At 36.9% G+C, this 21,879-nt stretch overlaps 1 protein-coding gene across 1 annotated transcript in view; it reads right to left on the bottom strand.

Annotated features, from left to right (window-relative positions):
* The window catches only part of THOC1 (THO complex 1), a 1,639,837-nt gene that overhangs the window by 1,134,572 nt on the left and 483,386 nt on the right, over positions 1–21,879 (bottom strand). Inside the window, exon 7 of the mRNA XM_044065238.1 lies at positions 2,279–2,374. Coding sequence (XP_043921173.1) covers positions 2,279–2,374 — 96 coding nt within the window. The remainder of the gene's footprint in view (positions 1–2,278; positions 2,375–21,879) is intronic.

The raw sequence follows: 21,879 nt of genomic DNA, 5'->3' as shown, positions 1-21,879 counted from the left end.
AGTTAGCTTGTTTCCTTCGAAACTTAATCAAAATGTAGAGCTGCACCTGAGCAAAAGATTGTAACTAAGGAAATGATTTTTTTTGAGCTAGGACACAGGATCTGAACTTTCTAGACACAGTAAGGCCTTAAGTTTAACTCTGGTGGCTGCCAAAAAAGCAATTACTAGAGAAAATGGAAATCAAAATCTAAACCTACTATACTTGAGATGGGATCCTTAGAAAAGGGTGGGAACAATACATATAGAAAACTGTTTTGGAGGAGGAGTGAGGTTTAAAAGGAGGGGCATGAACAATTTATGTAATATTGCTTCAGTCATATAATGCATAATACAATATAATTTCTGTAAATGTGAACTAGTTAATATGGTTTGATTACTGTTATATAAATATAAGTTTGTGTCACACATGATAGTTCAATAAAGTTCAATAAAGTTGTTAAAAAATGTAGAGCTACCCTCAGCTCTACATTTCTTAAGTGGCAATGAGTATTTATTTGCTTAAAGAAAACTATTTATTAGATTGTGGTCTCTCAATTTTTAAAACCTACTTGCATTCACAAAAAATGGCACTGAACTAAGCCAAGGGCATTAATCCAAACGTTTAACTATGCAAAAGTAGAAGAAAACATGTCAGTTTTACATATATTATAATCAGTGTACTTTTACATCTCATCCCCAGCCATAACAGCCCAAGATTACAACCTACTGAACTTAAAAGTGATTTTGCCTAGTCTTTCTTCTCTTTTTACATTGTCCAAGGTACTACAGATTCTTCTAGTAAATTCTTGTGCTTTTTTCCCTCTCTCTCACTCTCAAGAATTTTCCTCTGGAATATTCGAAAATGTTTCACTGGCAAAGACTCTCTATGAGCCTTACCATCAGAAGAATAAGAAGAGAGTTCCCTTTCTGTTTGATGGCTCACCCCTTGTTGGGTAAACCTTTTCTCCTTAGCCTGTTCTGCATCAAAAAATGACTAATCCTCCAAGAAAAAGTATTCTGAATACAGCTGGATATAGTAGCTTAAATCTCACACCTGCCTCCTGACATTCCTTGACTGCTGGGATAAATTTGCTTCTCTTCTGCCTGACGTACAGTGAATAATCGTTTTCCACAAACAATCTACTGTCTTCAGTTTTTTAAATTCTGCCCTTCTGCCACAGCTGTGTAAGGATCAACTATTTTTGGTTTGAGTACATCTTTACTACTACAGATCTTGGCTGCTTTCTCATGGTCAGATTTCAATTAACAAATCCTGCTGTGGAATACCAGTCCAGTTACTTATTTGTGCTTTCAGTCTGTTCTTACCAGCTTCTCTGGTACAGCAAAACATCTCACGTTTTCTCTGCTTGATTTGCCCTCTAACCCCATCATTTTTTTAAACGGCTCTTTTTGAGCAGTCTCGTACTCAGACAGCCTTTTCTTAACTTCGACTTCGAATCTTTGCAGTTTTATGAGTTCATCTAAATAGCGGTTTAAATTTTCTTCAGTTTTTGTCAAGCTTTTTGTTATTTGAGTTGATATACTCCTTCAATGTTTCATTTACTTTCAATCAACTCTGAGCACATTTGACTTAATTCTTCCTCTAAATTACAGGAAGCCATCTATTCTACCAAAGCTGGAGCATGAACTGCTTTTTTGTTAAATAGCAGCTGAATTCTTCCCAGACAGTATTTTCTCTTCACCTTTGCTTCTTTCAGATTCTCTAAATTTCTTTTTGCTGGCATCCAGGTACTTAACTAGCCAGTAACTGAATTTTACTCAAGCTGACAATATCACTGGCTGCTGTTTCTTAGAAAAGGGTGGGAGCAATACATATAGAAAACTGTTTTGGAAAAGCTGAAATTAAGCTGTTGGTCTGTATGCAGCCATCTTGGAAGTTCAAAGTCATATTTTTTCTTGCAATTGCACCACTTACAACTGATTTCTTTCAGATTTCTCATTAAATCATATAAGGACCAAACAAAGTGAAATAAGCAAAACGATCAAAATACTTGAATAAAAAAAATGGCAATCAGCTCTACTAAAAGAAATTACGAACTGGGTAGGTGAGGTTAATGAAGTTTTGAGACAAGGTACACAAAATTTGGTAATGTCCTTACTTAATTATGTATAACATCAGAAGTCAGATTTTAACATTTAATCTGTAAGGTATTGATCACTTTTGGTATTTGGCAACATCCAGATTACACAACTGTACTCTGCTAATATCACAAACTTCAAATATACAATGCAAATAAAGCACATACAGAAAATACTGAGCACTCAGAATCTTCCTCACCTGACTTTTCTGACAAAGGGAACAATCTGGCTAAAAACAGCTGTATCCTTCCACAAAAGACAGTGTTCTGTGACTTTGATAATCTTCTCAAGAGATCTGAAATCAGAAACAGCACTTTATAATAAATTTAATACTGTATTTTATGATACAGAAATGGAACTATGCACAAATTCTTGCAAAACTTTCATTCATACTTCAGTGTTAATGTGTTTCTACAAGTTCATGTAATATGTGACCAAATGCAATATTTTCTACTGCATTAGGATACAGTCATATACTTGTGCAAATACACAAAGAAAAGTGTGCATAAGAAATGATGCCACCATCAGGCTTGCATATCAAGGCTAATTTTATACTTCAGTTTATTCCATGCTCTACACTAAGCTTACAAACTGCATATGCAGACAAATATGGTACTCTGTAAATGTTTGCAGATATTTTACTCAAAGTTTACCCCCATTTCAAGCAAAGGTTACCCTTACATGTAAAGCAGAGTGACACCACTGTATCATGACAAACCCCGATGATTGGATGGCCAGCAGCAAAATAATTCCTGGTCTAAGCTGCTTTGCTCTCCTAGATACAGGAGGGACAGCAGGAGGGTTGGTACTGGCAAGGTGTACATGGTCCCTAGACTTCTTGTCTTGTCATATATTGTGGTCTTATCTTAAGGTAAGGACTTTAGCAACCTCATCTAGTAGTCCTGTATGAACCACTCCTAGACCAAGGTTAACTTTTTACCTGGCCACAGTAATTCCAGAAATCTGTGATCTAGACACTTCCAGACACTTCCATACATTAATCAACTTCCTTCTGAGAGCAAAGTGAATCACTATCTTTGAAGAAAAAGTGCACAAAGGGCAATAAAAAAACTGCACAATTCTACATGTCCATCATAACACCACAATGTCAAAATTAAGCAACTTGAACAATAGTTGTGTGACCCTGAATGATATATTAATTAAGGGAGTGGGAGGTTTGCCTCCCCTTTACCCAGGTATTCTGATTTTTAAGATCTTTGTTGTGAATTTTCAAAAAAAAAAAGTTCCTTTGATTAAGGCATACTATAAAACATACCATACTCAAACATCACAGCAATACCATGCTGTAAATCATACCATACTCTAAAAAATATGTTACTGTATTTATAGCCTTTTCAACAGCAACACAACATAAAGAAACATACTGTATTTATAGCCTTTTCAACAGCAACACAACATAAAGAAACATTTGAACACTGCAAAAAAGTTTAGTTCAGTCTTGTTACTTCATTTCAGACTTTATACAACAGTGCAATTGCGTTTCATGCAATGTCAGTGGTGCAAGAGGTAGTCTTCAGCACCAGAGGAGTGAATGCTGAGTTCTATTCCCACGCCAGGCAGATGGACTGCTGGCACTGCAGAGCAGTATAAATGGGGATGCTGCACTTCTGCGCATGTTGTCCTAAACAGAGGTCCCATCTGCTTGAAGTAGTGGTGGCTCAGGTGGATGCAAAGATCCCACAGCACCTACAGAAAATAGTAGGGTTTTTTATTTGTAAACATTCACACATTTCATAATATTTACATCACTCAATACATTATCAAATTCTTTTTAAGTAAACCCCACCGTTTTACCCACAACCAAAACCATATTTTCTCCAATATTTTTGTCAATGTCCATTTTCCATAGTATTCGATCCAAGTCTCTTGTTCCATATTGACCATGTTACATAAATTATACTTCTGTCCATTTTTTTGCTTTTTCTTCAGATCTTGTTCCATAATAACTGTATTCTATCATGTCCATAAACATTTCAAATTTCAAGTAATCTTTAACCAAATCATGTTTACATACCTCCTTCCACAACTCTTGAATTCTTTCACATTTCAAAAATACACGTTCTATAGTTTCAAACTCTTTACACTTATTACATATTCCATCCTGTTTACTTATGTATGCCATATTCACTTTTACTGGTAATTTACCTATGGACAACCTCCAGAAAAAAATCATTACATTCTTTAATTCTTTTATAATTTGCATATATCATCATTATTGCTTTTTTCTTACTTATTTCTAACTATTTCCATGGATCAACAAAATAAAAAGCTTTCATAATATTAACATACCATTCCTTTCTGTTCTTTTCCATTACATTCTTTTTTTAGTTTTCATAACACAATTTGTATTATGAAATTTCATTTCTTCATTAATAACACTTTTACTTCTTTTCTTCATTCTCATTTCTTCCCAAAGTTCATTGTATTTACCATATGTTGTCTCTACTAACTTTTTATTATCTTTCATAACTCGTTTTAATACTTTATACATAAAGAAGCTGCATATACAATTGGATTTATCAATCCCAGACCCCAGCTCTTCATTCATATATACAATTCCTCTCTCTACAGGGTTGAATCTCGATCCCCAGATAAATAAAAACATTGTCATCATAATTTCTTTTTCATACTTCACAGGTATCATGTAAATGTTTGCAACATACCCAACATTATAGTGTTAAATGTGTTTTATTTCTATATGAAAATATATGCTTTCCAGAAACCAATCATATCTTGAATTCCTTTAATAACTTTGTCCCAAAGGTCATGTTTATATTTACTTCTACAAATATTATACCCAATATATCGATACACTTCTACTAGACTACACCTCCTATTATACATTCATAACCAAATCCTTTACTTTTCTCTTTATAATTAAACAAATTGTCTTTAATATTATACTTAACTGTTCATTTATTTCGTCCATCCATATTTTTTAGCAATTATTACAATGTCATCAGGATAAGTATGCATGATCAGTATTTGTACCTCCATTACTTGTCATTTTATTTACTTCCATAACTACTATATTCATGACTACTGAAAATATTGCACTGCTGGCTGGATATCCTTGTTTTTTCCCCACATACTATTTTCACATCTTCCCCAATCCAACCATTTATGTTTAATTTCACATTTTTTTAATATATTGATTTAATAATTTGTAATATTTTGTCACTTATACACCTGCAAAATTATCCATAATGCGTCATATTGTATATTAGTGTACATCTTACTTACATCACCTATCATAACCTTTACTTTTACCTTATTAATAATGTCAATTACTTCTCTTATTAACCACAACAAATCCTGATTCCCCTTTCCCTTTCTTCCAAACAAATTTTGATCATATAACCTTTCCATTTTACATTATACTCTCTTAGCTATCATAAAAACGTTTACAGTCCGTATTTAATGTTATAGGTCTCCAGTTTTTTTTTTATCTCATCTTAATTTCCTTTCTTAAACATGAATCTTAAAATCCTCGTAAAATTTCCTTGAACTTAAACGTGAATCTTAAAAACCCCGTAAAATTTCCTTGTACTTAATCCCGGTTTCAATCCATTCATTCATAATGTGTATAAATACCATCTTTTGCCACTCTTCCATTTCTTTATATACACTATATTCAATCGCATCTAATCCCATGGCTGAATTTATGTTAATATATTTTATAATCTCATTCAGCTCATTTATATTTATTTTCTCTAAATATTCATTTTCTTCTTTATTAAATCTCTCACCATTATAAATTTGTTCTATGCACATTTCTCTTCTGCTATATAAATATAATACATAACTCAATTATTTCATATTTTCCTTCTTTTGTTTCAACTTCTTGACTTTTTTAATAATTTTTCTTTTTTTCATTTTACATAAATATGGTGATACCGCTTTTTTACCTTGTAAATACTTTTACTTATACAACAAATTATTTTTTTCCTTTATTTCTTGTATATATTTCTTTTTTTTTCATACAATATCTTACCCTTTTCCACATACATTAAAACATTTTACTTAATACTCTGTATTCCACTTTTCCTTTCCTCTTCTACACATTCTAATAATGCTTTTATATTTCTCTTTAAATTGTATCCACCAAATAGTCGAATTATAGAAAGATCTCATACTAATATGTTTCCATAAATCTATAAGCTCTTTACTTTCTCCTACATCTAATTCTTTTTCATTAATTCTTTTTATTCCTTTTCCTATGTTAACATTTATTTTCCTGATTTTTTATCCAAACAGCCACATGATCAGAAAATCTAGTATATTTTATTCATTTCTGAGTAATTTTTAAACTTTCTGATATTAACACTTAATCAGTTTCTCTCTTAATTTCATTCCTTTTATAGGTCCAGTGTTTATTCTCCCATATTTTAATTGTCCACTCCTCATAATTTCTGTAACTATTTTAACATCATTCTTTTTACTCCTTAGGTTACAATTAAAATCACCTGTCATTATTATATCCATATTCACACAAACATAATTAAGTATACTTTTAAACACTGTTTATCTTTTTTTTTTTGCCACATATGCATATAAGGCTATAATATACATGCCTTTTCCATCTCAAATCTGAGTTCTATTACTGTTATATCAAATATCTTCATATTCTCCTTACACAATATACATATACCTGAACAGGTCTCTTTACCTATATTCCAAATAACAGTACCATTCCAAGCCTGTTTGCACCCTTGCCTCTTCCGTTAATCTAATATCTTCTAAGACTATTATTTGAGCACTTGCAGCTGCACATCAATATATATTAATTTTCCTCAACACTTTTCATACTGTCTGCATTTAAAGCTAACATTTTCAGTTTTATAGAACAGTTGTACTAAAGATATTCTTATCCCTTACCTTTCTTATTTTCTCTTACCATTACATTTCTAAACTTTTTTTCTCACCCTCTTTCCTATTGATTTTTTTCTTGCCTTTCACTATATGCCACTCTGTTTCTTCACTTGTCTCATCTATTTTCTTTTTATCTTTTTCTTTAATTTTAAAAGCAACTTCTACATTTTTCAGCTGTGGTGTATCTTCCTGTATAACATCCTTTTTTCTTTTTCTTGTATAACTTCATTTACAGTTTCTTTTTTATTTTCATTTTCTTGTGTCCCTATCTCACACTCTAACCATGAAGGTCCTGCATTACTATATTTTTTACACTTTAATTCATATTTCCTTGCATTATGACCTGTCTAACCACATAAATAACCTATTTTTGTCACATTCATTAATTAAATGATCATTCTTTCCAAAAAGATGGCAAGTTTTAGGTTGTCATTTATATTTCATAAAACTTCTATAACCACAACATTAATAATACGAAGTATATGTATCACATTGTCATTTTCCATTTTTAAAATTACTCTACATTTCTATCCCCCAGTCCATAGTCCTCTTTCATCATACAATTTAGTAGTGTTTACTTTTTTTACATATTGTCAACAAATGTTCTTTCAGTTCTTTTGCTTCCACTTCAGTTCTAAACTGAATCAAAACATTTTTGTTAAAAAAAGGTTGCACAACATATTAAAACAGAGTAAAAAGGTCACACAAATAACCAACTGGTTAAACACAAAAAGAAAAATCTAGCAAAGCTAGACTTCTGTGTGATACTCTAAACCTCGTGCACCAGAGGCCTCAAGGGATATATGCAAATCACCCTTTAGGGGTATCAGGTGTTTCAGCTAAATGGTAATTCGGAATGTCCATGACTTTTTCTTTTACTTTCATTTTTCAGTCTATTTATCAACAATTTCAGGCCATTAAAGCCAAACCCCTCTAGCTGTGGACATGCACGTTTCTGCCTTATGACATCAGCATATCCTTAAAGGGTGATTTGCATATAACCCATGAGGCCACGGATGCAAGAGGTTTAAGGTATCACACAGAAGTCTAGCTTTGCTAGATTTTTCGTTTTGTGTTGCACAACATATTCTGACAATGGAACATCTGTTTTATTTTTTTTTCATAACTCACCCAAAACATTTTCCATAGCCTGACCAGTTTCAAATATTAAGTCATAAAATGTTTGTTAATTAAAATTAAAGCTCTTACTTCAACTTTAACACCCAGCACTACTATAACATTGTCCCATACCTCATATCTGTCCAAACCTTCCTTTTTTACTGCTTCCCAACCAATAAATTTCTTCTTTGTTTCCTTTATTTCCATCTCCTCTCTGGCTGCTTCTCCCACTGTTTCAGCATAAGTCTTTCTCTGGAGCTTCCTCTGGCACATTTGCTTTTTCTATTTTCTCCATAATCTCACTCCAGGATAGTGCCGCTCAACTTTCTGGCTCACTCTGATTTATCATCTCAGAGATAAACATCCTGCAACCCTCCTGACTGGAGGGTTGAAATAATGCATTTTTCCACTGTTTCTGTCAAGTCAAACAGATTTTTCTGTAAATTTTTTTGAATCAACTTCCACCTCTGCATTCACCTCTGTTTCCTTCTTGACCTCCTCTCCATTTGAAAACGTTTTCTCAACTCCCAAATCGTTTGTGAACGTTTCTGGTAGCAATTCTAGCATTTCTCCCTAATTGTCAATATTTTTCACCACCATTTCACTTTGGCTTGCAGCCTCCATGTTTTCTCCCTGTTTCTTCAGGATGCCTCCGCACGTGGACCAGAAACAGGAACTCAGTTGTCACACAAAAACTCTTCCCCCTACTACCAAGAGTAGAATTTTCTATTTATATACATAGCTTATATACAATGTTTATTTACATATATTTACACAAGTTTACATTCACACATTATGTCCCCCCACACCCTAATTTCCACAACCAAAATCGTATTTTCTCCAAAATTTTTGCCAACACCCATTTTCCATTAAAATTGATTTCATTAACTCTTTCAGTCCATATAACAAAATATAATTCTGTTTCGCTAGCTTCTTTTTTACCACCATAAAAGCCAAATTCAATCATACTTATGTTTATCTGTTCCACTTTTTTGTACTTCTTTAACATACATTTACATACTTCATTCCATAAATATTTTACCCTTCTACAATTCAAAAATACATGTTCTGTAGTTTCATATTCTCCACATGCATGGCATATTCTATCTTGTATTTTTATATGGCATATTTGCCTTAACTGGCAAGTTTCTTATTGATAATCTCCATAAGAAATCATTGCATTCATGAATCTTTATGTGCCATATAAATCTCCTTTTATTGCCTTTTTCTTTATTTCTATGTCCTTCCATGGATCAACATAATAAAAAGCTTTCATAATATTTCTATCCTTCCCAATTTTATCTACTTTTAATTTTCATAACATAATTTTATTTTGACAGTTAATTTACATCTTTTTTAAGGTCGCTTACCAGCCTCTATTTTCCCAAAACACTTGATATTTATTTCTGACAATAGCATCAATAATATTTTCTCCTTTTATATAGGATTTCAAGGCTTTACACAAGCTCAATAATGCTGCATACACTATAGGATTCAACAATCCCAGACTTCCTTGTTCTTTTTTCATATATAGTATTCCTCCTCTTGACCGGATTCAACCTGGAACCCCATATAAATGAAAATAATATGTTCATTAACTCTATTTCATATTTTGTAGGAATCATATAATTATTTGCTAGATAAGCAATTTTTCCTATCACCATTGTATTTATCAAGTAAGTGTTCTTCCTATAAGAAAATCAAAATGATTTCCAAAATAATGTCATGTCTGTTATTTCTTTGAATAACATTTTCCATTCTTCTATGTACACATTTCATCCAAACTTAATTCCCAAAATTTTTATAACCTCCATATTAAATTTTAAGTCTTTTATGTTTCCTATCAAACCAAAATCTTTACTTTTTTCTTTATACAAAATCCAATTTTATTTAATGCATTTTGCTATTGAATGAATGTTTCCATGTGTTCTTTATCACTTGTGATTATTACAATGTCATCAGCATAGATATACATTACTGGTAAATGTAGTTCATTCAATATTCGATACCTTGTCTTGTCTGTCATTTTATTAACTGCGTTTGCTATCATATTCATAAGCAATGAAAATATACTACTACTAGCTGGACATCCTTGCCTTATTCCAGATCTTATTTGAAGCTCTTCACTAATCCATCCATTAACATTAAGTTTAACAATACTTCTATAATAAACAGAATTACATTTATTATTTTACTAACGTTATATGCACTTAAAATATCCCATAATATTCCATGTTGAATACTATCATATACTTTACTTAAATCGCCTATCATGATTTTTCATAGGTTCATAGGTTAGTACTAGGCTAACTGCCCGTGCGAGCCATTGTAAGCCTAGACAGTTATCCCTTGTGAGACTCGAACCCTGCACCTTGTGTTTGTAAGGCAAACACCTTAATCATTAGGCCATCCTCCCAACTTTTTGCATTAACATTTTTGTTTATATCACTCACCACTTCTTGGATAATCCATAACAAGTCTTGTACTCCTTTTCCTTTTCTGCCAAATTCAGTTTGCTCATATAGCTTTCCCATTCTATTTGTTAACCTTTTAGTTATGATTCTCATAAAAATCTTACAATCAGTATTAAAGTTATATGTCGCCAATTCTTTATATCATCTTTGTCTCCTTTTTTTCATATAAACTTTATAACCTCTATACTTATTTATAGTTTATTCCCATTTCCGACTATTCATTCAATTCTTCTACAAATTTAACTTTTTGCCAGTATTCCATATCATTATACATATACATTCAATACCATCTAAACCTGCTGATGTAGTCATATTTACGTCTTTCAACACTTCATTTAATTTTTCAATACCTATGCTTTTCACTAGATATTATTTTACGTATTTAATTTGTTTCATATTTTTTTCTTTTTTGATATATATAAATACATCGGATACATATTGCTTAATCTTTTATACCTTCCTGTGTTTTTACTTGTATTCCTACTTTACTCTTTAGCTCTGTTACTCTTTTTTTCTTCTTTAAATTACCTAAGGTGCTGCTACTTCTTATTTTGCCTTGTAAACAATATTTTTGTTTATATAACAGCTTATTGATCTCTGATTATCTTCACACATTTCTCTTTCACATAGAATATTCTCTTTCTTTACAGTATCTTGAAATATTTACTTTGTTAAAATCTTATACACACTTTTCTTCCTTTCTCTTATTTTCAACAGATTGTAAAAAAAAAAAAAAAAACATACTTTGCTTCTTTAAATCTAATCCACTGTGTGGTCCAGTTTTCATAAAATTCTCATATATCTATACGATTCTCCCATAGTGTATACATTACTTTGTCATCTCTGTTTATTTTTCAGCTAATATTTTAATTCCTTTTCTTATTTGTATAGAATCTTCCTTTTCATGTATTCTTATCCATATTGCTAAATGATCAGAAAATCTGGTCTCTTTTACTCCCTGCTATATAATTTTTAACCCTTCTAATATAAAAAAAAAAAATCAATTTCAGTCATGCTGTCATTTTTCTTACAAATCCAATGGCTATAGTCCCCATACATATAATTTGACATATTTCATGATTTCATTAACTATTTTAACATCATTTCCTTTTTTTGCTCATTCTTAAATTACAGCCGAAATCTCCTACTATTATAACCATGTTAACACTTATATAATTTAATAACTTTCTAAACATTTCTTCTCTTTCTGTTTTGATAACATATGCACATAAGGCTATAATTCTGAAAACATTCTTCTTCTAGCTCAAATCTGTTACAGTGATGCATCTTAACTCCACTACTGTGACATCTAATACTTTAATGTTATCTTGACATAACATACATATGCCCGAACACATTGTTTCCTATATGCAAACAATAGTCCCATTTCATAATTTTTATGCCTGTACTCTTTCTTCCACTGCTGATAATCTAATATCCTTCCAATATAATCACATTAGCATCTAACACGGCACACTGTTCTAATACACCAATTCTCCTCTTAATATTTTTCATACTATTAACATTAATAGCTAATATTTTAAGTTTCTAACAAAGAATAGTGAAAACAAAAAGAGGAAATTATCCTTTGCCTTTTTTATTCTCTTTAGCTAACATACCTTTATTTTCTTTTCCTTTAACTCTTTTTCCTACAGACTTCTTTCTTCACTGTCAATACACATATTCATCTCCACTTCTATTTTTTCTTCCTCTTTTATTTTTGCCTTCCTTAACATTCACATCTGTAATCTTGTCTACCTCACTCCGATTTACATATTGTACCTTTTTCTTGTTCCGCATAGTGTATAACCTCTTCTACAATTGATTGTTCCTCATTTTTACAATCTAACCAAAATCCTGTATTATCATACTTTTTTTCATTTCACATTTTTTTTCCTTCATGTCGTGTCTGTCTACTGTATAAAACATTTCCTTTTATTACATTCACTAATCAAATGATCATCTTTTCCACAAAAAAACAAGTTTGGGGCTGACCCCTATATTTAACAAAACCGTTACTGCCTTTCATATTCATAACACTCGGTATATGCTTCACAGTTATTTTCCATATTCAATATAACCGCACATTCCCAACCTCCAGTCCACAGTCCTCTTTCACAGTAAATATTTTTAGTGTCCATCACATCCTTACAGTCATTAAATATATTTTTAATTCAGAAGCCTCTACTTCTGTTCTAAACTGTGCCATTATCCTTTTCTTAGTCAAAAAAGGATTGAATAAATACTCTGACCACAGATAAACACTTTTTTTTTAACTCAGTTTCTTTAAAAAAATTCTCCATATATTGTCCATTTTCAAAGTCACAAAGTCTCTTTATTAACCAAAATAAATGATCTTACCTCTTTAGCAGAGATACCCAATGGTGCAATTAAGAGTCCCAGAATTCATGCCTGTCAAGTCCTTTGTCCTTTTTATTACTTATCTGAACGGTATACCTTTTCTTAACTTCTTCCAATTCTTCTCCTTCTTTAACTGTCTGTGCATATGTCTTCCTCCATTATCTCGCTCCACGATGCTACTGCCCCATTCTCTGGATCGCTCTGATCAATTAGTTGCTCCAGGTAATCATCCCGCAACCCTCTGGACTGGAGGGCTGTAATAATGCAGCCAGTTTGGCTCTACGATTCATTCTCAATCAGCTTCTGCTGAAACACCTCTTCAGTATCAGCTAGCTGTTCATCCACCACATAACTCTGCTCTGCATTCTCCTCCTCCGATACAGGCACTTCAATGACTTCTCCATCAACCTCCAGATTAGGTAGCAATTCTACCATTTCCGGAACTGCTTAATAGCTCCTTAGACAAAATTTCTTCCTCCACTGCTGCTCCGGTTTCTCCGGGGTGTCTTTGCACCTGGAACGGAAACCGGAAGACGACAGCATCACACAGAACACTTTCCCCCTACCCAAAGAGTGATGTCTCCATCAAACTTCCCAAAGTAGAACAAATACCACACCTCTGCTCTCCGCTGAAAAGAGGCCTAATGGGACTAGCCCTGCCTACAAAAGATAAATAAAAATACATACAGTTTTTACACGGTTTCTCAAGATTCTACAGTGTGGAAAAAATACACAACAAACAAAATATTCTCCCATGGCCAGTTCTCCAACTTAAAGATCAACTTGCTGAGCATCATGCCACTGTCCACATACTGAACAGATGCTACAAAATCTGGTAACTGTAAACCCAATTAATAGAATTTCCAAATACAAATGGAAGGCCACTTCAGGTTGATCAGCATTATCCAAGTAAAACAAGCTACATAACACAGCACAAATTCTGAACACTTTACTAAAAAGCACCTTTTGTTGCACCATATTTATAATTCAACATTATTTTTCACTCTCTACAATATGGAAAAGTTTAAAAAGCATATAGAAACAGTGGCGACTTTTTCAAAATAATCTAACAGACTCCAGTTTGTTACATAGAGAATGAAATTATTGTCTAAATTCAATGTTTGATGCTTTGACATCAGAATATATGCAGCTGCAGCATGAAAAAGCAAGTCAAGACAGCAAACTATAGCAGAAATAATTTTAAATCAATACAGCTAAATAGTGTACAAGTCTCAACATAACCTTGTCTTCAGTAATGGCACAAAATAGGATTACCAGACCTCTGCATGTCAGTGTGACGTCCCCACTCTGGGCCAGTAATCAACGAGCCTGAATCCTCACCACTGGCACTGGAGAAGGATGTTCACTGGGAACAAAAATGGACACACCCACTATTTCCAGATGCAGCTCTCTGTATCATGCACAATTTCCTTTAAGAGCACACAGGGAACATAGTCCCCTATCTGGATTTCTCCGTCTCCCTCCAGGTCCCCAAAAGACTCCCCACTGGTAGAGCTATAGGCTTGAGACCTCGGCAGAGTATCCAGGCCAAGTTCTCCAGCACCCTCTCTGTGAAACCAGTGCTTCATGCTCCTGTTCCAAGCAGCTGACATACACACACACACACACACACACACACACACACACACACACACACACACACACACACACACACATGGGAAAGGCTGGCACAGATTTACTAGCTATGCTCCCTTTTGCCCAGACTATCAGGTAGTTACATTGCCACCAAAACCAGCTACTCTAGGGCTCTTATAAGGGTGCCCAATTATACTGAGTGAAATTAATATTAATACAAATTATAGCGTTTGCCCAATCCAGTAAGGCTTCCAGGAGCAGCCACAGTGTCACCAAATAGATACAAGCCCTCTCCTCTCAAAGTTTAAAATATTCTCTAAAGGACAAGCCACAATGAAAAGTTTAAATATATTTAATAATAAATAAAATGAAAATATCTATTTACATTAAACATCAGAGTTCCAATAATAGGAAATATTAAAAATAACACAGGTGGACAGGTTCACATAGCTACAGAAAAACAGTACTTAACTAGTCTCACTACATTTTTCTGACTGATCTAAAGAATTACTATTCTTTGGTCACTTACTAAGCAAGGCAAGATGAAGTGGGTGAGGGGTCCTTCTCTGTCAGGTTCCAAAAACAGAGTGCCCGGAGACTTCAGTATCAACTAGTATTAAAAAAAAAAAAGTTATGTACTCACCATAACGTTCCATCTATATTGTCTGCTTCAGTCTTCATCAAAACCTGTGGGTTTCCATTCCAAGGTCAGAACCAACTCAGCCGTCAGCAAGCTAAGGATTCCAGGCTAGAGCTCCTCCCAAACTACCCATATTGCCTTGCTTCTCTTAGATACCTCAAATCGAGTTTGTTGCCAGTATTCTCAGAAGAAATATATACTTAAATAAACAACAGACCTTAAAAGAACATACAGGAGCTCAAAACAGGAACTAAGGTTCCCAGAATTATCCATCAGGTCCTTCAGAGTTAAGGAAGGGGGAAGGAGGGAGGGAAAGCTAATGAAGACCAAAGCAGACAACACAGATGGCACGTTATGATGAGTACATAACTATTTATCTTGTCTGTTCAGTCTTCATCAAAACCTGTGGGACAGATTCCCCAGCTATATGAATCTTGACAGCCTCATGGAAGGATATGCCAAAGAACTGCAGAGCCAAAAGCAGCCCTATTCCTGGATATATCAAGTTTTTAATGCAACATAAAGATATGAGAATTTGCCCATGAAGCAGAAGGACAAATCTTCTAAAGAAACTCTGGACCAGAAGACCTGGGAACATGGATATGGATTTCGTGGAATGAGCTCTGACTGGTCTAGGTAAAGGAACATTGTTCAACAAATACACAAGCAATATAATTCCTTAACCAAAAATAACACTGGAACAGGTACTTAGACACCTACTCCTCCAAAACTAAGCAAAATAAGTACCACAGATGAAGGAAAATAGTCAAAACAGGAAAGACTTGGAGAGCTATGGAACTATCAATGACATGCCTTATTGAGACACTGGACTGTATTTTCAATGGTGGATTACTTGAATAATTAGGCTAATGGATTATATAATGAGATGGTTCATTCATTTATTGTTTGCATCTGATGAAGTCTTAGCAACTTAGACGAAAACGTTGTGTGTGGAATTGCGTTTATGTGTTTGAATTAACTATTAAATTAGCTTTCTATCATTGAGCCGACAATTCCTTAACCATTGAACAGTAGCAGCTTTAACAGCAGCTTTCCCTTTTTGAGTCTAAGAAAGCGACAATTGATCAGATTTCCTGAATGCTTTTGTCCCATCCAGGTAGGAGTGCAATTGTCTATGAACATCTAAGACGTCCAACATATATTCTCCCTTATTTTGGAAATTCGGAAGAAAAACACACAGATTAATGGATTGATTAATGGTGTTAATTGACACAAACTTTGGTAAGAAACAAGAGTTAGTAGGTAAAGTAACTCTGTCTTAATGAAAAATAAGACAAGGAGGTTTGGAAGACATCTGGAGCTCCAAAATCCTCTTGGCCGAAGTACTTGTTACTAACAAAGCGGTTTTCCAGGACAAGAATTTCAACTCTGCCTTAGCAGCAAGTTCAAAGGGAGGTACGGCCAGAGCTTGAAGAACCAACGTAAGATCCCACGGAAGAGTAGGATCTTTGATAGGAGGTTGAAGAAGGAACGTACCCTTGAGAAAGGCTTTGCAAAGTCTAGAAGAAGCTAAAGATGTAGCATTCTCCCCAATGTGAAAATTAGAAATGGCTGCTAACTAAACTTTAACAGTAGAGAAGGTGGCCCCAGAACAAAAAAGACCAGCTAGGAAGTCCATGACTGATGAAATGAGCACAGTAAGCGGATCAATGTGACACTGCTAGGCTCAAATGGAAAACCTTTTCCACTTGCTTTTGTAAATTTTCCTGACAGAAGACTTATGGGAGGAAACCAAGTGTAGTTTCAATTTGTGAAGATCCAGATGAATTTGCCCTGAATAGTGAGACATAAGATCTTGACATGGATCCAGGGTCCACGGAGGGCAAATTAGGTGAGACCACAGGACGGTGAAACCAAACTTGTCAACGCCAAAAGGGGACAATGAGGATCACTTTCCCTTCAACCTGCTTGCCTTCTGAAGAAATTTGAGAATCAGAGGAAGAGGGGGAATGCATACAGAAGACTGGGAGGCCACACATGGACTAGTGTGCGTCTTGGTGACTGCCCCTGTGGAGGTATCAGGGCAAAGCATCTGCTGCACTTGTTGAAGGAAGAGGCAAAGAGATTGCAGCAGGGATGACCGCAGATGAGGAAAATCCTGTTTGCAACTGACCGATTCAGACACCAGTTGTGAAACATCAAAAGAACTCTGATGAGCCTGTCCGCTAATATGTTGTGCTCCCCTGGAATGTGTATTGCAACTAGAAAGCAGTTGGCACAGACAGCCCATTGCCACACTCATCGCTTCTCGACAAAGGAATAGGACTTGTTCCCCCTTGTTTGTTGAGGTACCACACAACAGACATGTTGTCGGTTTGAATCACAATTGTCCCTAGAGGAAGAAGGGAGTGAGGGACGTGCAATGCTTAAAGCACTGCCCTCATCTCTACGATGCCGATATGCATACTGGTTTCCTGGGGAGACCACGTGCCTTGATCTGTTCATCACAGGTAATGGCCCTTCACCCCAGCTGGGAAGCATCCATGGTCAACGTGGCAATGCGGGGGGGGGGGTGATAGGTCGCCCCTGAGACACTTATGGGTCATGAAGCCACCACCAAAGATAAATTTCTGCACACTCGAGATAGTCTTACATGATGATTGAGGGGATGATGCAGAAGGGACTACTGGACTGACAATATCCACTGCAGGACTCGCATACATAAACGAGCTGTCAGTAGCAAATGTATTGTTGCAGCCATAGAACCCAGAGCCCTGAAGACAAAATTTGCTGGATGAACCAATACTGCTAACATTTGTCTGATATGTGCCCACAGTGATAGAATCCTGTTCAGTGGAAGATAGGCCATGATTTTGTTTGTATCCAAGTGGGCTTCTATAAAATCTATCATCTGCACAGGATATAACTGTAACTTTTGAATGTTTATAGTGATCCCCAAGGTTGGGGCCAGTTGCTGAACAACCTGGAGGCTGTGGTGAGACCAAATGGAAGCAGACAAAATTGGTAATCACTGGCTCCCTGCCTAAAATGCAGGAACTTCTGGAGCGTCTGTTCATTTTGATGTAATAGTACGCATCATTCAGGTCTATCGAGCACATCCAGTCATCATTCTGTAGAAAGGGAGGAATGGATTGAACTGTGACCTTCCTGAACTTCGTGTGTTTCACCAATTTGTTCAGGTAAGTAAGGTCCAGTACGGGCCTGAGATCCCCAGTTTTCCTTGGAACTAAAAAAAATTGGGAGTAGATCCCAGGATCCACGCTGGTCTGAGGGGACCTCCTGGAAGACTTTTTTGAAGAAACTTTGCAATTTTCAAAGTTGCCGCCTCCCTCAGATTGGGTGGAACATCTGGGAAGTGCTGTTTTGGCTTGGGGAAGATAAAGGGAATGGAATAACCTTTGGATATGACAGCTTGTACCCATCAGTCATTCGTGATGGCTAATCAGGCTTTTAGGTGCAAGGAGCATTATCCCCCGACTGCCTCCAGAGAGGGACAGTCGGACAACACTTCAGGGATGCTGAAATGATTTCTCAGAAGGAGGATTCTGAGACCCCTGATTCAGTGGACATCCTCTGCCCCGAGGGCAGCATCTACCACTCAAATTATTCTCCCCTCTGCCCTGGGGGAGAGAATCTCCCTAAGCATCCTGGAAAGGACCCTGGGATTTTCTGAACCACAACTTCTTTCCCCTGCACCAATTCCTGGAGAAGGACCCTTTGTGGTGTAGAAAAGTGGATTCCGACAGCAGACAGTGTCTTTCTCGGTGTGGGAGAGTGTATCATGAACAGTTAGCCCAAAGAGGGAGGAACTTTCAAAGGGGGCATTGACAAATGATGCCTTATAGTGTTCCGCAAAATCATACAGCCGCATCCAGGCATGGCACCGAATGGCAATGCCAGAACCAGCCACCCTAGAGATGACTTCAGCTACATGAGAGATGAGCCTCATGGACGCACTGAAAATGGACTGACCATACGGAAGGTAAAGGAAGTCCATTCTTCCACCATCATGGACTCGGCGCTGGAGCTAGAGAGTTCCTTAAGTAAGCCCCTCAGTAGCCTTGTAAAGTGGTAAAGGTAATTCAAGGCCCTGACGGCAAAGGTGGAAGAAGTGTAGACCCTTTTTCCAAATCTGTCCATAGCCCTAGACTCCCTGTTAAAGGGATGGACAGTAGAGCTTTCCTGGGCAAGATATTTCTTGGTGGTTGCCACCACCATCATGGCATTTACTGGAATGCCCTTTATCCAGTGAGGTCACCTTGGGGGTGCTAAGAATCTTATCCGCTCTCTTAGGAATAGGCTCTGCAGCACCTGCTTCCTTCCATGCCCTTACAGACACCAAGTCTATGAGTGTGTCTGCATGGGGGGGGGGGGACACCCAGGATGTAGATAGGTTGGTTCCAAAGGCCTCCAGGAACACAGACTCATCCAGGCAGGGGTTTGGGGTCGACCATCCACTGCTCTGGCAAAGAATTTCTAAAATGTCTCCAAAGGAGACAGGTGGAGATCTAGGGGGACCCCTCCCCTTGAACAAAGTCATTGTTTGTCATGAGATATTCCTCTGGGGAATCTAGCTGCCTCCTTTTGCACCTTTTCTTCCGGTGAACATCTTCAGTGGGGTGCTCTGGGGAGGTGTCAGAAGAAGTCTGGGTTCCCCAAGTGGAAGACTTTGGAGGCCCTGAGGAGCCAGGTGCCCCAGTGGCAGAACAGAGATCTCTGATGCAGAGCTCAGAAGGGGAAGGGGTGGATCCAAAACTGTAGGAGCCAGAGGTCTCCTAGGACAGGAGAGGACCCTCTAACACCACCTCACAGGCAGAAGGACTACTGGAGTACAGAGGAAGCCTACCCTATCTCAAGAGGTCAGGAGTCGACTTTTCCCAGTCAACAGCAGCCCTCTGCTCTGAGGGGGACGTCATCGCCAAGCTGTCGAACACTGAGGCATCAAGGGGTAGCAACAACTCTGAGAGCTTTGGAGTCAAGGTTATTCCCCCAGACTTCATGTTGAGGCTTTGAGATCCGCTCGACCCCAATGTGGTCGGAACCAAGCAAGTCAAGGAAGCAGATGGGCTACTGAGCCCAACAGACCAGCCCCAGGGACAAACGGATCCAGGAGCTCCGAAACAGCAGGCCAGAAATGAGGAGGAGAAATAATCCTGCAAGGAGAGGCTCCCAGATCCCACAGGTGACGCACATCTAGACCTGCATACAGAGAAACTTCCTTAAAAATAGGTCCACCTCAGTCTCTGACATGCTCCTAGATGACCTGATGGAAGAAGCCACAGAGGAAGGTGTTGAGTGATGTCTGTGGGAAGCAACCTTTGGAAACATTCTTGGTGCCACAAGGTCTGAACACAAAGAAGGAGCTGAAGCATGGGACAAAAGAAAAAATTAATATCAGAGCCAGGGAACTCTGCTCCAAAGGTGTCTGGGCCTTTTTTTGGAGGCTCCGACTCAACAAATACAGAGGGATCCGGGATAATTTCTTATGATCTCTGGCCTCCAGGGACTTTGGCAGGGTTAGAGCATCCTGAGACAGAGAACGAAGCAAAAGCAGGAGAAGGAGGGGAGATAAGACCCCTGTGAAAGTACAGTTGTGTATACTTACCATAAATGTAGATGTTAGAGTGTATTCACTGTTGCAGTCATTACATTTGGGTAATCTGCTGGCAGGTTGCCCTCAGTCGACCTGAATATCAAAGTCTTGGGTCCTGCGTTGGTTGCTGTCTCCTCTTCCATGACATCAGGTTGTCAGGGGTATAAAACATGCAGCCGACGCCATTTTCTTCAGTTTTTCTTGCCCCAGATGTCAGGTGCCCCCCAAATGGGAAGCAAAAATATATATACATATCTTTATATAAATGTAATTGTAAAAACAAACTTTACCTTAATCTAAAAGCAAATACACCACAAAGGCTGTAGAATATAGTGAAGGAAAGAGAAGTTCTAGAAAAAAGGGGGTATGGTGGGTGGGTAACCTGGACTGCAACAGTGAATGCACTTGAACATCTACATTTATGGTAAGTGTACACAACTGTACTATGTTCTTTGTGTTTCACTGTTGCACTCATTACATTTGGGTAGAATCCCAAAGCTATGGATGGGAGGCTGGAACTAAATAGCATTAGGAGCGGCTATAAGGCCCTGCAGAACTGCAGTGGCAAAGCCTGCCCTGGAATTATAGAAGATTGGCAAATGATAATGCTTTGCAAAAGTATGAACAGAGCTCCAAGTAACAGCTTCTAGAATGTCTTTGGTTGGTACCCCTCTGAGAAAAGCTGCTGAAGTAGATGCAGCCCTGGTGGAATGTGACCAGATTCCCTTGGGCACCGGTTTACCATGATGCAAGTAGCAGAAACGGATGCAGTGGCTTATCCACTCTGAAATAGTCTGCTTTGAGATAGCCTTCCCCTCTGATCCTGCAGCAAATGCCACCAGTAGCTGCTCCGACCTTTAGAGATTTGGTCCTGTAAGTAAAATCTTAGTTGTCTGTGTACATCCAAGGAAAGCAGAATCCGCTCCCCCTTGTTCTGTGGATTTGGGTAAAAAGTTGGCAGGTGAATAGTTTGGTTAACAGCCATACTGGATACCACCTTAGGCAAAAAGGAAGTCCTGAGGGACACCCTGTCCGGGTAAAATGTAATAAAAGGCTCCACAGCCATGAGGGCCTGTAGTTCTGAAACCCTTCTTGCTGAAGTGATTGTTAGCAGGAAAGCTGTTTTCCAAGATAAAAACTTT

Source organism: Protopterus annectens, chromosome 3.part0 (genome assembly GCF_019279795.1).
Source record: "Protopterus annectens isolate FY-2018-M chromosome 3.part0, PAN1.0, whole genome shotgun sequence".
In the NCBI taxonomy this organism is placed as follows: Eukaryota; Metazoa; Chordata; order Ceratodontiformes; family Protopteridae; genus Protopterus; species Protopterus annectens.
The sequence above is the reverse complement of the archived record's forward strand: the minus strand, read 5'-3'. Positions and strand labels throughout refer to the sequence as shown.